General features: G+C 38.5%; 1 protein-coding gene across 4 annotated transcripts in view; it reads right to left on the minus strand.

Moving 5' to 3' along the window:
* Positions 1–13131, minus strand: part of mtbp (MDM2 binding protein) — a 31784-nt gene that overhangs the window by 5518 nt on the left and 13135 nt on the right. For 2 of the 4 annotated variants that reach the window (XM_054782475.1, XM_054782473.1), the window contains exons 9-20: positions 10824–10918; positions 10199–10265; positions 9955–10072; positions 9556–9735; positions 5686–5796; positions 4101–4253; positions 2722–2815; positions 2473–2631; positions 2210–2305; positions 1843–2097; positions 1623–1780; positions 714–826 (exon numbers count right to left, since the gene is read on the minus strand). In XM_054782475.1, the coding sequence (XP_054638450.1) occupies positions 714–826; positions 1623–1780; positions 1843–2097; positions 2210–2305; positions 2473–2631; positions 2722–2815; positions 4101–4253; positions 5686–5796; positions 9556–9735; positions 9955–10072; positions 10199–10265; positions 10824–10918 (1599 nt within the window). Of the gene's footprint in view, positions 1–713; positions 827–1622; positions 1781–1842; positions 2098–2209; positions 2306–2472; positions 2632–2721; positions 2816–4100; positions 4254–5685; positions 5800–9555; positions 9736–9954; positions 10073–10198; positions 10266–10823; positions 10919–13131 lie in introns of all 4 variants that reach the window. The other 2 variants (XM_054782474.1, XM_054782472.1) reach the window with 1 other exon arrangement.

Genomic DNA, 13131 nt, shown 5'->3' on the forward strand with positions numbered 1-13131 from the left:
GCATAATGTTTATTTTGTCCTTTTTTGGTTCTTCTTATAATGTAGATACAATTAATTTAATTTACTGCATATATATTGTGACAGAGAAATTGTAGTATTTTACCATTATTGGTATTCTTTTTTTTTTTTTTTTTTTACAAATTTATTACAAATTTACAAATTTAAACAGAATAATAGTCATAAGGTGTTAGATAATAAGTGAAGAATTATTAATTGTTCAAAGGACTGTTTGCAAATGGCTCAAGATTACAGGTTGTTTTTTTTTTTAATACCACCGGCGAGCATTTATTGCCATTTGTGGTTTAAAAGAACAGATTGAAAAGAAACATGATGACAATTTTCACAATTACAAATTCAATTAAGTGGAAATTGTCGTTTGACCCTAATTAGATGACTGGCGCTCATGGTTGTCAGTCACAGCTGTCTCATACACACACACATTCACAGAGCAGTCTCAGAGAGGCAACCAATAAGTTGCAGTCATTCTGTTGTTATACATTCAATGATAGCTAGCGTTAGTAGCCAAACTTAGCCAAATTATCATTAGCTGACAACAAACATGTCTAGTGTGCGTGCATGTGTGTGACGTGGGGTGTGACTTGCATGGTCGAAGCAGGAAGAGGGCACAATGCTTAGAGAACGTTCGAAAGTTAGCGCCCTCTAGGCAACCACGTAACTGTTGCAAACAGCCCCTTTAAGTAACACACACTTACCCTATTGTGTTTTTGGGAGCGCGACTCTTTGACACTTTTATCGTCTGTCACCCCATGATCACTTTTCTGCTCCAGCGTTTTATGCTTGTCAGCAAAAGACTGATTCATTAAACCTGGAAAGAAATGTCATCAATGTCATAAAGAAAGCTATATAAATATTTGAGCCAATGTGCTTGACCTTGGGCCAAGTGGGCAGACAACATTCTTACTTCTGCTGCAAGAAAACAAACAATACTGTGCAATAGTTGTAAACCATCATTAGATATGTTGATGCTGCAATATTTCAAAGTAAACGTATTTTGGAAAATTGGCTATTTACTTGTATTTATGCATACAGTGGATCCCGCGCATTCGCGATTCAGCATTCAAGGCATTGCAAATGATCAGATTTTTATTGCAAATGTTGCTGAAGGAGAACGTCAACTTCAAGCTAGCAGGAGCCATGTGTCAAAACTAGATACTGTATTTTTATGGTCGTATCAATTGCTTGTGGGTTTTTCGCCATCCACTGGTGGTCCTTGAACCTAATCCCTGTGAAAAGTGGGGATCTACTGTATACACACATTTGGCATTTCGTCAAAGGTATGGCTATAAATTTAACAACACTTGTCCGTGAAACAGTGAGGACATTTCATAGTGAATCTTCCGCATGTATCTCATCTGCAGTCAACGTGAGTGTTAGATAGCTAGAGAGATGGATAGCTTTTCTCCAAGAGAAAAGAAAGTGTTGTTGCTCTACTAAAGGAAAATACGTTTTGAAAAAAATAAAGCTATATGGAAGTAATGTATTCTGATATAGTTAAGTTTGCTAAATATCAACTTGTAAAATGCTCAGTTGTCACTGTGTTGGTTGATATTTCTGTGCAGTGATGAATGGATGTTGCTAATATTTGGTTGATTTGTTTTTACCTGAGGATGTCCTTCGAGCAGCTGAGGAAGAGGAAGTGGAAGATGAGACGGACTGAGCTCTGCTGGCCTGTTGCCGTAGAGACCTGATAGCAGGGTGTGTACCGCTGCTGCCACTGCTCTGAGAACAGAGGGAGTCGCTGCTCTCTGACTTCGCCAGCCTACATCATTTAGGCAAATAGATTAAGACTCACTAAAACAATCCATCAATTCATTGTCTTACCTCTTGCGGGGATAGCCATCTGTGTCCCACGACCTGCGTTTGAGTCGAGCTACATCAGCGTTCTGCAGAGACTCCCCATCGGGTACACTTCCTGGTTCTGACATCACAGCAGGCGAAAGGGCGGGGCTGAGCGCAAAGGGGAGGGCAGAGGGTTCTTTGCAGCAGGTGGTTTGGGTTTCGTACCGAATGAGACGGGACTGGAGCCGTACAAAGGCCCGGTCCCGTTCCAAGGATTGCTGGTTATCCAAACAGTATCTATACAGTATGAAAAAAAAAGAAAAAGAGAAATTAAACTATACCAAAAATGGTATAAGAATAAAAAGCTTCGCAGAAACTCACACAGGAATTCAAGGTGGTAGACACTTACTCTATGCCATGGTAATTTGACGCCAAAGCCTTTTTGAAGGACATCTGACTGGCTCTTCTGGGAGACAAGTCTGGTGACAACTGAAACACATTAGGACTGCAGAAAAAAAGGAGATAAAGAGGATTTATAGTGTGTAAAACACAATGTAGACTGTATTCCAAGAAAGGTCTAAAAGTTTTATTGAGGAACACTAATAATATCCCTTAGTCATTGTTTTGCCCATTCAAATATAATTCTGTGCTCATTAAAGTGACTTATCTTACCCTCTAACAAGGCCCAGCGGTAGTAGGTCGCTGGTCGGCTTGCCATCAAGCGTGAAGTGTCTCAAAAGTTCTTTGGCGTCTAGAAAAGTAGTGAAACCCTTCTGAAAGTCTTTAGGACCCAAAAGGCTGTCACTAGAGCCTTGGGCTAAGAGACAAAATCTAAGACACAAAACAGAATATTAGTTACAAGATAGCAGATGCTGATGGGTTACATGATAAACAGTTCACTATGCTCAATTTAGGGGGCACCTTCTCTTCTGTCGTCTTTTCTGAAGGTTTTCAATGTTGTGGAGAACGCTCCTTTCGGGCCAAATAGACTGTGCCAAGGACATTGTTTCAAAAGCTATTAGAAAGAAAAAAAACAGGTTTGGAAGCTTTTAAAATCCTGTTCTGTTGTTAACACATACCTGGACCTTTAGTTGAGGTCAAGAAGAAGATGAAGGTTATAAGAAGAAGTACTAATAAGCTATATGTCTCCATGAATTTACCACTCAAGGAAAGCATTTTGTAATGGCAACAGATAACCTCTGGAGCAATCATAAAAAAACAAACTTACAAGGCACCCTCTGCGAGTATACCTTATATGGTAAGCTGCACTGTATGACGGATTGTAGCAGTTATCCAAACATTGTAGCTTGGGCCAGGTCAAGATACTCAACTCTTGGCAGATGGGCCAGAAATCTCAGTGCCCAAAATTTGAGCACTGCATTGATGTATGACCACAGCATTTTCTTGTGTTCAGGCCGCCAGACTGCAATGGGACCCAGGGGAAGGGCAAAAAAGATAAACTAGATTCAGCAGATTCATGTAGGGGATGATTCATATGAGTGAGTTTGAAGGCTCACACAAAGTTCTTCACACCATTAGGGGATGCGGATGAACGTGTTTTATGCTGCATTGCACAGGCTGTTTCCTGATGTAAATAGAAACTATCCCACGCATCAGCTTTATATCAAAATTTAATGGATTTTTCCTTGACCCATGCCTTGGCCCTTCACAAATTTCTCTGGAGGTAAGTTGAGTAGTTTTGATGTAATCTTGCTAACTAGCAAACAATGATAAAAACCTCCTTGCAAGAGGTAATAAAGAATATATTTTTGTTGCCCATGCTTGTCTGATTGTGTATGCCAAGGACAATCATTCATTGTGTACGGCGACTCTAGTATTTAGGATATAAAATCTGCTTGAGATGCAGGCTTTCATGCCCTGCAGCTACATTTTGAAAAGCAACGCCAACTTCCCTGTTCTCATTTCGAGCTCGAGCAGCAGGCTGAGAGTTGTTTTATTGCTAATAAATGCATTGTTTACGCAAGCTCACAGATGCAATGTAAAACTCTACAGGCAGAGTCAGAATATGAGTTCTGTGAAACTACATAAATGGCAGCGCTCTCTTTGATTGTTATGTAATGCTGAAGTTATATGCATTGACAGTTTGGAGTGCACTGTTCACAACTCTGAACAAGCAGTATAATGTACATTATATGCTAATCCGCTCATCTTCACAGTCAGAGATAAACATTCTTTACAACAAAGCCATTTATTTACATTTCTAAATGAGCATGGCATTAACTGGAGGTTTTGGACAATGCAGTAGGGTGTATTATGTACCCATGTCAATCCAAACATACCTGTGTGATTGGTGGTTGTGCTGGGCTTGTCAGGTAAAGAGGATGCTGGGGACAGAGTAGCATCGATCACCCTCAAGTATTGCTCCTTGGCCAGGTTGAGAATGACCTTCAAGTCATTCGAAGGTATAGATGTTGAGGATTGTTCTTTCTGTCCTGGACATACAAACGGGATTGTGGATTCTGATTTCAAAAATAACATAAGCACAGTAATAAAAAAGGGACATACCGGTACACTCACTGGCCCCATAATTAGATACCTGGTCATCTAGCCAAATTATATTTTGAATTACCTCTCAGCGGGATTCATTGCAGTTCTTTAGCACTGCAAACTATAAACACAATAACATGCATGTCTGAATTAACCTCTGATGTTCTATTTTAAATATGTATCGCAAAGACTTTCAATAAGGTCTGTAGTTTGTCAGCTCTCCTTGAAGTCTTTCTCAAAGAACTGCCCTATAGTTTGTTTCCTCAAGGTTGAGAAATTTCACTTTCTTTTTATCTGGCTCCACTCCACTGGAGCTTCTCTATCTTTGTCTGCTGTGTGTCTGTAAAATAATGATTGCAAGTTATTCAATGCACCAGCAAGTGCCTAAAGCAACATGAGGAAGTGGAGAGTGGCCACTGATAGGGCTGCGGTTTTACACCACTACAAGTATGTAGTCATTACAACGCAACCATAGAAAAAGGTCTCAGTTCATTCAAACATAAGTCAATGCAATTTAGATTCATGTTACTGTAATATTTCAGTTATTTGTTAGTGAGGGGGATAGATAACGCCTCTCACTATACTGTCCCAAACCAATGCAAATTGCAAAATTGATAAAGAACAGATTGTTTAAATTAATACATATTTGTGTTGCAATGAAATCATAGCATAAATTCTAATTTAATTTGTAATTTATTTAAGTTTATACAGAAGAAATTTTGGCATAGCTAATATATCCTGTTCACGTTCTCTGCAAGTGACATCAATCAAATAATTCAAAGAATTGTTGTCTCCCGCATCTGCTGGTTTGTTTGACTTTCAGCAAGACTGCACAAAAAAAAATCAGCAAACAGGTATCAGCCAAAAGTGAAAAAGCAATTACTGTGAAATTTGCTTTTCTTTTTTCAGTGCCATTCTTTGTGTCATTTCGGGGTCAGAAAATAAAGTCCAATCAGAGCGCATCACTCAGAAATAATCTCCTGAATGGTTGCTACTGCAGCAGGCATGACTCATGGCTTTTTGTCTTCAATTAATATCAAGTGGAAACTTGTCTTTTTAACTATAAAGCATTGAAGAGGGATTTAAGGTCAACCAAAAAGTATATATTTTTCAAAAGAAATCAGGTAATGGCTCATGTTGAAAGAATGGTCACTTCTTCATTGTACATTCTTTGACATATCGCAAAGGTGTGTGTTCAAGATGAGGTGCTTAAGGCATGTCATTACCATGCAATAGACAAAAGAATTGCTAAAAGCATCATCTTTAAAACGCAACAAAAATGTTGCGTTGCTCTGTCCCCTCTCCCTCCTCTATAGCTCTACATACTGTATGGTGTATATTCATTCATGTCACCAGCTCGTTACACCACGTACTTACCGAGATATCCTATGAGCACCTGTGTCTGGACCTGGGTCACCTTCCTCTCTCGCCTCAGCAGGCTGTCTCCTTGGAGACAGGGCAGAGAGTAAAGGATGCTGCTTATAGTGCCTGCTGGGGTGAGAAAAAGTAAAGAATGAAAAATGCCAGGCAGTTTTGCATTTACCAATATCAGGGCAGAACTTAATTCTTCAAAGGATTCTCATGAATCATGTGACACCGCATGAAATAACGCTTCAGGGAAATATGGAGTAAAAGCCAAAAGGTCGGCAGACACCAATAACCACACATGGCAGGACACAGAGGTACTCTATGGCTTTTCCTCACTTTAGCGAAACTATCATCACGTCCACATTTTAAGATGATTTGTAGTGAAAACTTGCTGCACAGTTAGGGCACCTTTTATCAAATTTAAAGCTATTTCGTTCGAAAGGTTTTCTGAAGGTTGAATAAAATGTTTGAATTATGTTGAATTAATGGTTAGAATTATTAGAATGAACAGAATGGTAAGTCCCTTGAATTTCATCTACAGCCCAAGAGCAAGTAAGGATGTGCATGAAAAAATACAATAAACGTTCTATTTATATCAGGGCATTTATTTACCTAAACAACAAAGAGGCTTTATTTGGAAGCAGGCCATAATTGGTGAAAGGTTGTTATTTCCTAAATTTTGGAAACTCATTATACAGTGGTGTGAAAAAGTGTTTGGCCCCTTACTGATTTCTTTTTTTTTTGCATGTTTGTCACATCTAAATGTTTCAGCTCATCAAATTAATTTAAATATTAGTCATTGACAACACAACTGAACACAAAATGCAGTTTTTAAGTGAAACTTTTTATTATTAAGGGAGAAAAAAAAATCTAAACCTACACGGCCCTGTGTGAAAGTGGTTGACCCCTAAACCTAATAATCAATCAATCAAACATTTGCAATAACTTGCAGTGACTCTCTTACAGCGCTGTGGAGGAATTTTGGCCCACTCATCTTTGCAGAATTGTTGTCATTCAGCCACACTGCAGAGTTTTCAAGCATGAACTGCCTTTTTAACAGCATCTCAATAGGATTCAGGTCAAACTTTGACAAAAACAAGCGGTGAAATATGTACTGCTGTGTGTACATTTCATTGACTAAATATGCGCTAAAACAAATTCATCTTTTGTTCAGAATCAGCTACTTATCACAGGTAACTGACACGGCTTGCTTCTCCCCACAGCGCTACAGCGCTTTTACACAGTTGGACGCTGAGCGTCCCCAACGAGCAGCAGCAGATGCAGAGCTTTTCACCACTTCACTCACACTCACAGCTGGTCACACAGTAGCCTTGCGAAGCAGCTCCAGCTGCTAGCAAGCTGCATATCTTGGTAAATACTAGTATTTACATATAAATAAATACATTTATGATGTAGGGCGAAAAAAATGAGCTTCCCCTCCTTGAACGACCAGCAGCCACCACTGGTTTTGGATCATTGTCCTGCAGCAGAACCCAAGTTTGTTTCAGCTTGACGTTACAAACAGATGACCGTACATTCTCTTTCTGGATTTGTTGGTTGACAGTAGAATTAATGGTTTCATTTATCACAGCAAGTCTTCCAGGTCCAGCAAAACAACAGCCCCAGACCATCACACTACCACCACCACATTTTACTGTTGGTATAATGTTCTTTTTCTGAAATTTTACACCATATGTAATGGGACGCACACCTTCCAAAAAGTTCAACTTTTGTCTCATCAGACCACAGAGTATTTTCAAAAAGTTCTTGGGGATCATCAAGATGTTTTCTGGCAAAATTGAGAGAAGCCTAAATGTTCTTTTTGTTCAGCAGTGGTTTTCATCTTGGAACTCTGCCATGCCCAGTGTCTTTCTTATGGTGGAGTCATGAAAACTGACCTTAACAGAGGCAAATGAGGCCTGCAGTTCTTTTGATGTTGTTGTGGGGTCTTTTGTGACATCTTGGATGAGTCGTCGCTGTGTTCTCGGGGTTTAGAAATGGCTTTATAACCTTTTCCAGACTGTCAATTAATCTCAGTTGTCATATTTTCACTGGGGAGGTGATCACTTTTTCACACAATGCCATGTAGGTTTGGATTTTTTTTCTCCCTTAATCATAAAAAGTTTCATTTAAAAACTGCATTTTGTGTTACATTGTGTTGTAATTGACTAATATTTTAATTTGTTTGATGATCTGAAACATTTAAGTATGACAAACAAAACAAGAAATCAGGAAGGGGGCCAACACTTTTTCACACCACTGCATATCAGATGACCTGGAGTGCAGGAGAAAGCAAAAAGGAAAACGTAACTGTCTTTGACCACATTAACAAGTATACTACCGGTGTTTCCATATTGCTGCAATATGGCGCTGAGTTGCATAGGGAGGCGGGGTGTAGATGATGTCATCATCTAATTTGCATAATTGTCCATGACGCAAAACTACGGCCAGAGGGGTGATTTTCAATACAACTGAGCTTTTTGGTTTTGCGATATGTGTGACATTATCTCATGGTTTTGAACCTTATTTAACAACAGAACAAGAAGTTATTGACTTACAGATGTTGGTTTCTTTTCGCACAGCGGTAGATGAGTGTGCAGGTTGTAACACACACAGGCGATAAAAAAAAAAAAAATTCATGATGTTTCTGACTTTATTCAGACATTTTATCCTTTCTTTGTACGCATTTTAATTTCACAGGACCCAGCACTGTGGCCGTCTATCGTAAACATATCTGCCATGCTCTTTAAAAACCCTTCATGATTCATGAAACAAGTGAAACTTATCAATATATTGGTAAATAAGGTGTAAGAATCTCACATATATCATAAGTCAGCCAATTGTGGCAATAAAATGAAAGCGAATGAGCGGCCTTTAGTGAACAAGTCATGCGATACGCAAATCCCTCAAATTCCGGTGTATAAGCCAAGCCGCACCAATGTATAAGCTGCACCCACTAAATTTAGAGGAAAAAACTGATTTGTACATATATAAGTCTCACGTGTCCACATCATAAAATGGCATACTGTTGTCATTACTTGATATAACAGTCTGACTCACGATGTCATTTTACAAACACTAAACTCATCACAAAGCAACTAACACTCAAAAGGTATACCTAATAAATATCCAAACATGTACCAATACAAGTTTAAAATGAAAAAAAAAAATACATTTAAAAATTTTTCCCATAATGCATTTTGTTTGAGTAAAGTATTTCATTGGATAACATGCGACATAGAAAATGGATGGATGGCGCTGCAATGCTGCATCTGTGCACCAGAGGGAGCCAAAGGAGCCCAGAGGGAGGCTGATGTCATTGCAGCGCACCAATGAATGCGTTGCTCAGATGTAATGCATTATGGGAGTTGTTTATTTCATTTTAAACTTGTATTGCTACATGTTTTTGCATGTATTTGTCAGGTATAGCTTTTGTCTGTTAAGTTACTGTGTGATGAGTTTAGTGTTTTTAGTAAGGTGACACAGTGAGTCTGACTGTTATATTGTTATGTTATAATATATATAAAACGACCTCCTGCAATTTCCAATGGCTTGTAAAGTTCGTTGTCAGTGCACTGACACTCTCGTGATTCGCTCCTGCCAAAGAAAGACCTACCCTTTCCTCACTGACTTGTGAGCGGCACAGTATTTAAACAATTAGTAGTAGTTTTGAAGTAAAGTAGATGTCACGAGATTAGAATTCAGCCACACCGCTGTACAAGCCGCAGGGTTCAAAGTTTAAGAAAAAAGTAGCGTCTTATATACCGGAATTTACAGTAACTGTTTATTTTTTGTGATTCACTCTCTCCTTTTCAAACTGTCAAGCTAAAGGCTCAAGGTTTTGGTCTGCATGAGTCACAAAAATGCATGATAATATACCTGATGATGTCAGCAGCTTCTGTCCCAGCATCCCAGAGACTGTTGCCATGGCAGCCGCGCCATTAATTTGAGTGTCGGAGTGCAACACCTTGACTGTACATACACCGTCCCTGATATTATCTGAGCCCTGGACCAATAGGAAGTAGTGAGCACTCTCACCTTTGACATCTACATCAGGTACTGCAAAATAACATATGAATGTTAAACATAAGGCTGTAGTTCCATGTTTATCATCTCTGAAACACACAATAACATAAAATACATGTCTGCTGCAGTCTAATTTCCACAAAAATACATTAAAGCGGGCATTATCATCTGTAAAGATGTAACTCTTGTTACCAATTTATTTCTGTATGCGAGATATGACTCACTATTTAATGGTGTAATGAAAGGACTTACTGGGTAAGGACTTGGGACGCCTGGCTAGAGACTCTCTCCAGCGCTCGGAGCTGATTTGGCTTGCTGGCGTCTGCGCGATCGGGGTGACAACACAGGACAGGCTGAACAAAGCTCCTACCTGAGGACATAAAAAATACATTCGATTCACACACGATGCCCCAGGCTGATGACCTTTCCTTCAACAAAATATATTTGTGTATGACGAGTTGTGACAGTGATGAAATGACAGTGTTGAGGCCAATACCTTTCCACGCAGTGACTTAAGCTGGTCCAAAAGAAGTTTACTCTTCACAGACTGCCCAGAGAGGTCTCTGATTTTTTTGTGTGTTAATGAACATACTATGTTAACAAATTGACAAGGCACTACAAAAGAGGTTGATATTAATTCAGAACTGGCTTCATTTGATACGCTAAACATGCCAAAATGTATTATGTAAATAATACTGAATGTTATTCACCAAAAGCAGATTATATTGTGTGTCAAATACAGAGACTATATAAAGAGATATGCAGAAACCTACAGATGTTATGGCAAAGTCCGTCCTTTAAGAGGAAGTGTTGTGGTTATGATGATGTTGAGGGGGTGGTGGCAGCATGACAGTGTTTTACAGAGTTCAGTCATTGCTCTGGGGCTGAGGTAAAAGCTGTTTTTGAGCCTGGAGGTGCTCGTTTGTAAGGCTTTGTAGTGTCTTCTTACTTTTTAAAGGCCATCCAGATTTGCATACGGTAGTTATATACAAATATACAGTATACAGTACATCTAAAACTGAGTGTAACTTCAAGTTGTAATATTGCACCATTTCACTTTTGAACAGAGGCGGATGTCATAGTCTGATTTATGGAAACAGAGACTTGAGAAATGAGGATACAGCTCTAACTGGGTGTTGGACATCAGGAAGCAAGGCAGGTCTGAGAGAGTCACCAAATGAAGCAGATCCAAAACTGGTGAATAGTACTGGAAGACCTGCATAAATAGAGAAAATGGCAACAGTAATGACAACATTGTCTGCGAATGTTTTAATAATCATTTGCACAAACATGTAAGGAGCAAATCATGATGATTCTTAAAACTCACTCGCAATAACATATACATATACATTAAATACAACGTCTTAAAAGCCTTCTTTGTACAAGTATGTGTTGGTAATTCCATTCAAAAACCCAAATTGGACAATGTTACTTGACTTACTGATATTGATTAAAGCTGATGATTATAAATAAATACAAAAAAAAGTAGAGCTGCAATAATTAAACGATAAATTGGTGATGAATCAATTATGCAATGAATTAACACCTAAACTACCAGTCAAAAGTTTTAGAACACCCCAATTTTTCCAGTTATTTATTGAAATTCAAGTCGTTCAAGTCTAATCAATAGCTTGAAATGGTACAAATGTAAGTGGTGAATTGCCATAGGTTAAAAAAAAAGGTAAAGTTACCCAAAGCTGAAAAATATTTGTATTTCAGATTTATACAAAAAGGCCTGTTTCAGGGACCACAATATGGGTCAACACTTTAAAGCTGTTCTGCAGAAATGGAGGTTGATCAAGCCTTGGCAGTTGGTGCAACTAATTCCTACAGGTGTTCCAAGATCTGGAGTACTTACTACCTCCTCTGTCTGCATCAAAACTGGGTTCGGAACACACTGTGGTACTATACCCTTGTGAACATCAGTTGAACAGCATTGTGCTGGAGAAAGTAATTTGTTTCTACAAAAATATAAAAAAAATAAAGGGAATTAACAATGGAAAAGAGACAGACCATTTTAACACTTAAAAATGTAGGCTTTTCCTCCAGAGAAATTGGTGTGTTGTAAAACTTTTGACCGGTAGTGTATTTTGGTATTCGATCAATCATTTTTTTGTTTAAAAATGCAAATATCCTCTGATTTCAGCTGCACAAATGTGAATATTTTTTTAGAATTACGATCGCAACAACACATCATCAGTAGAGTAAAACTACGGTCTAAACCCCCTCTTTTCTGATATGTTGCGGACCATACCACGAACTGTTTGACTTTGGTTCATATAGATTTGGTCTGTCTAGATCTGTCTGCCTAACTGATTCTCAATTAATCAAAACAAACTTCAGATTAATCGACTAATAAAATAGTCGTTAGTTGCAGACCTACAGCAAAGCATTACATAACTTTATTGTAAGGGAAGCGATTAACCATATCAGTCTTTTTATGTAACATTACGGTGTTTATTTGAATAAAGATCACACATACACATGTACAGTAAACACACTTGGGTTTTAAACAAGCACGTCAAATAATATATTCTGTGCTGAATGTCTAAGCTTGCATGTTATTTTCAGTAATGAAGTGTTCTTTTAAGAGTGCTGTCACGGGTCAAGTTTGAAAACTGGATTCATGCTGACGTGTCAAAGTACTTATTTCAGTGTACCACAGTTTGTTTGATGAGGCTCAAAATATATTTCTGATCGCTGGCATTGGCTGCCTTTTCATTGAACAAAACAATTTATTTATATTTTGCATTGTGCTCTAGAAAACATAAGAAAACAAAACATTTTCTTCTGTTTCTACCAATTTACTGCTACTGCACATTTTAGGTTTCAATTTCATTCTTATTGTATGCCCTGCATAGGTGTTTTTCTTATAACAAAGACTGATTGGCGGATGTGTGAACGCAATAGCATGTGATCCGTCATTACTGCAGCACAAACTGCTATGATAAAACTATTCCCATATGAACAGCAGTGAAAGTGTGTGGACCACTGAAGTCATCATATATTTGTGAGTGAAAAGGCGTGACTGTGATGTAGTCTATGCGTAGTCTACTATACTGTATATACCAGGGGTCACCAACGTGGTGCCCGCAGGCACCAGGTAGCCCCCCATGACCACATGAGGTGCCCGCAAGCCTGCTTTTCATTCAGGTTTTCAGTTAATAATGAAAGAACATTCTGAAATACAAAATGTGAGTTGTGGACACCAGCATTTTGTTCATGTTCTGGTAAAACAAGCATATTCGCTTAGTTTGGGTTTAAAATAAGCTCTGAAAATAAATGTTACAAAAATGAGCAGCTCTTGGCCATTTTCATTTTGTAAAAGTAGCTCTTACAAGGAAAAACGTTGGTGACCCCTGCAATATACAGTACAGGAGTTTGTAATTCCAACAGTGTGGAGACGGTTATGCTGTCCTTCAGTATTTT

The sequence above is a fragment of the Dunckerocampus dactyliophorus genome, chromosome 7 (assembly GCF_027744805.1).
Source record: "Dunckerocampus dactyliophorus isolate RoL2022-P2 chromosome 7, RoL_Ddac_1.1, whole genome shotgun sequence".
NCBI classification, from domain to species: Eukaryota; Metazoa; Chordata; class Actinopteri; order Syngnathiformes; family Syngnathidae; genus Dunckerocampus; species Dunckerocampus dactyliophorus.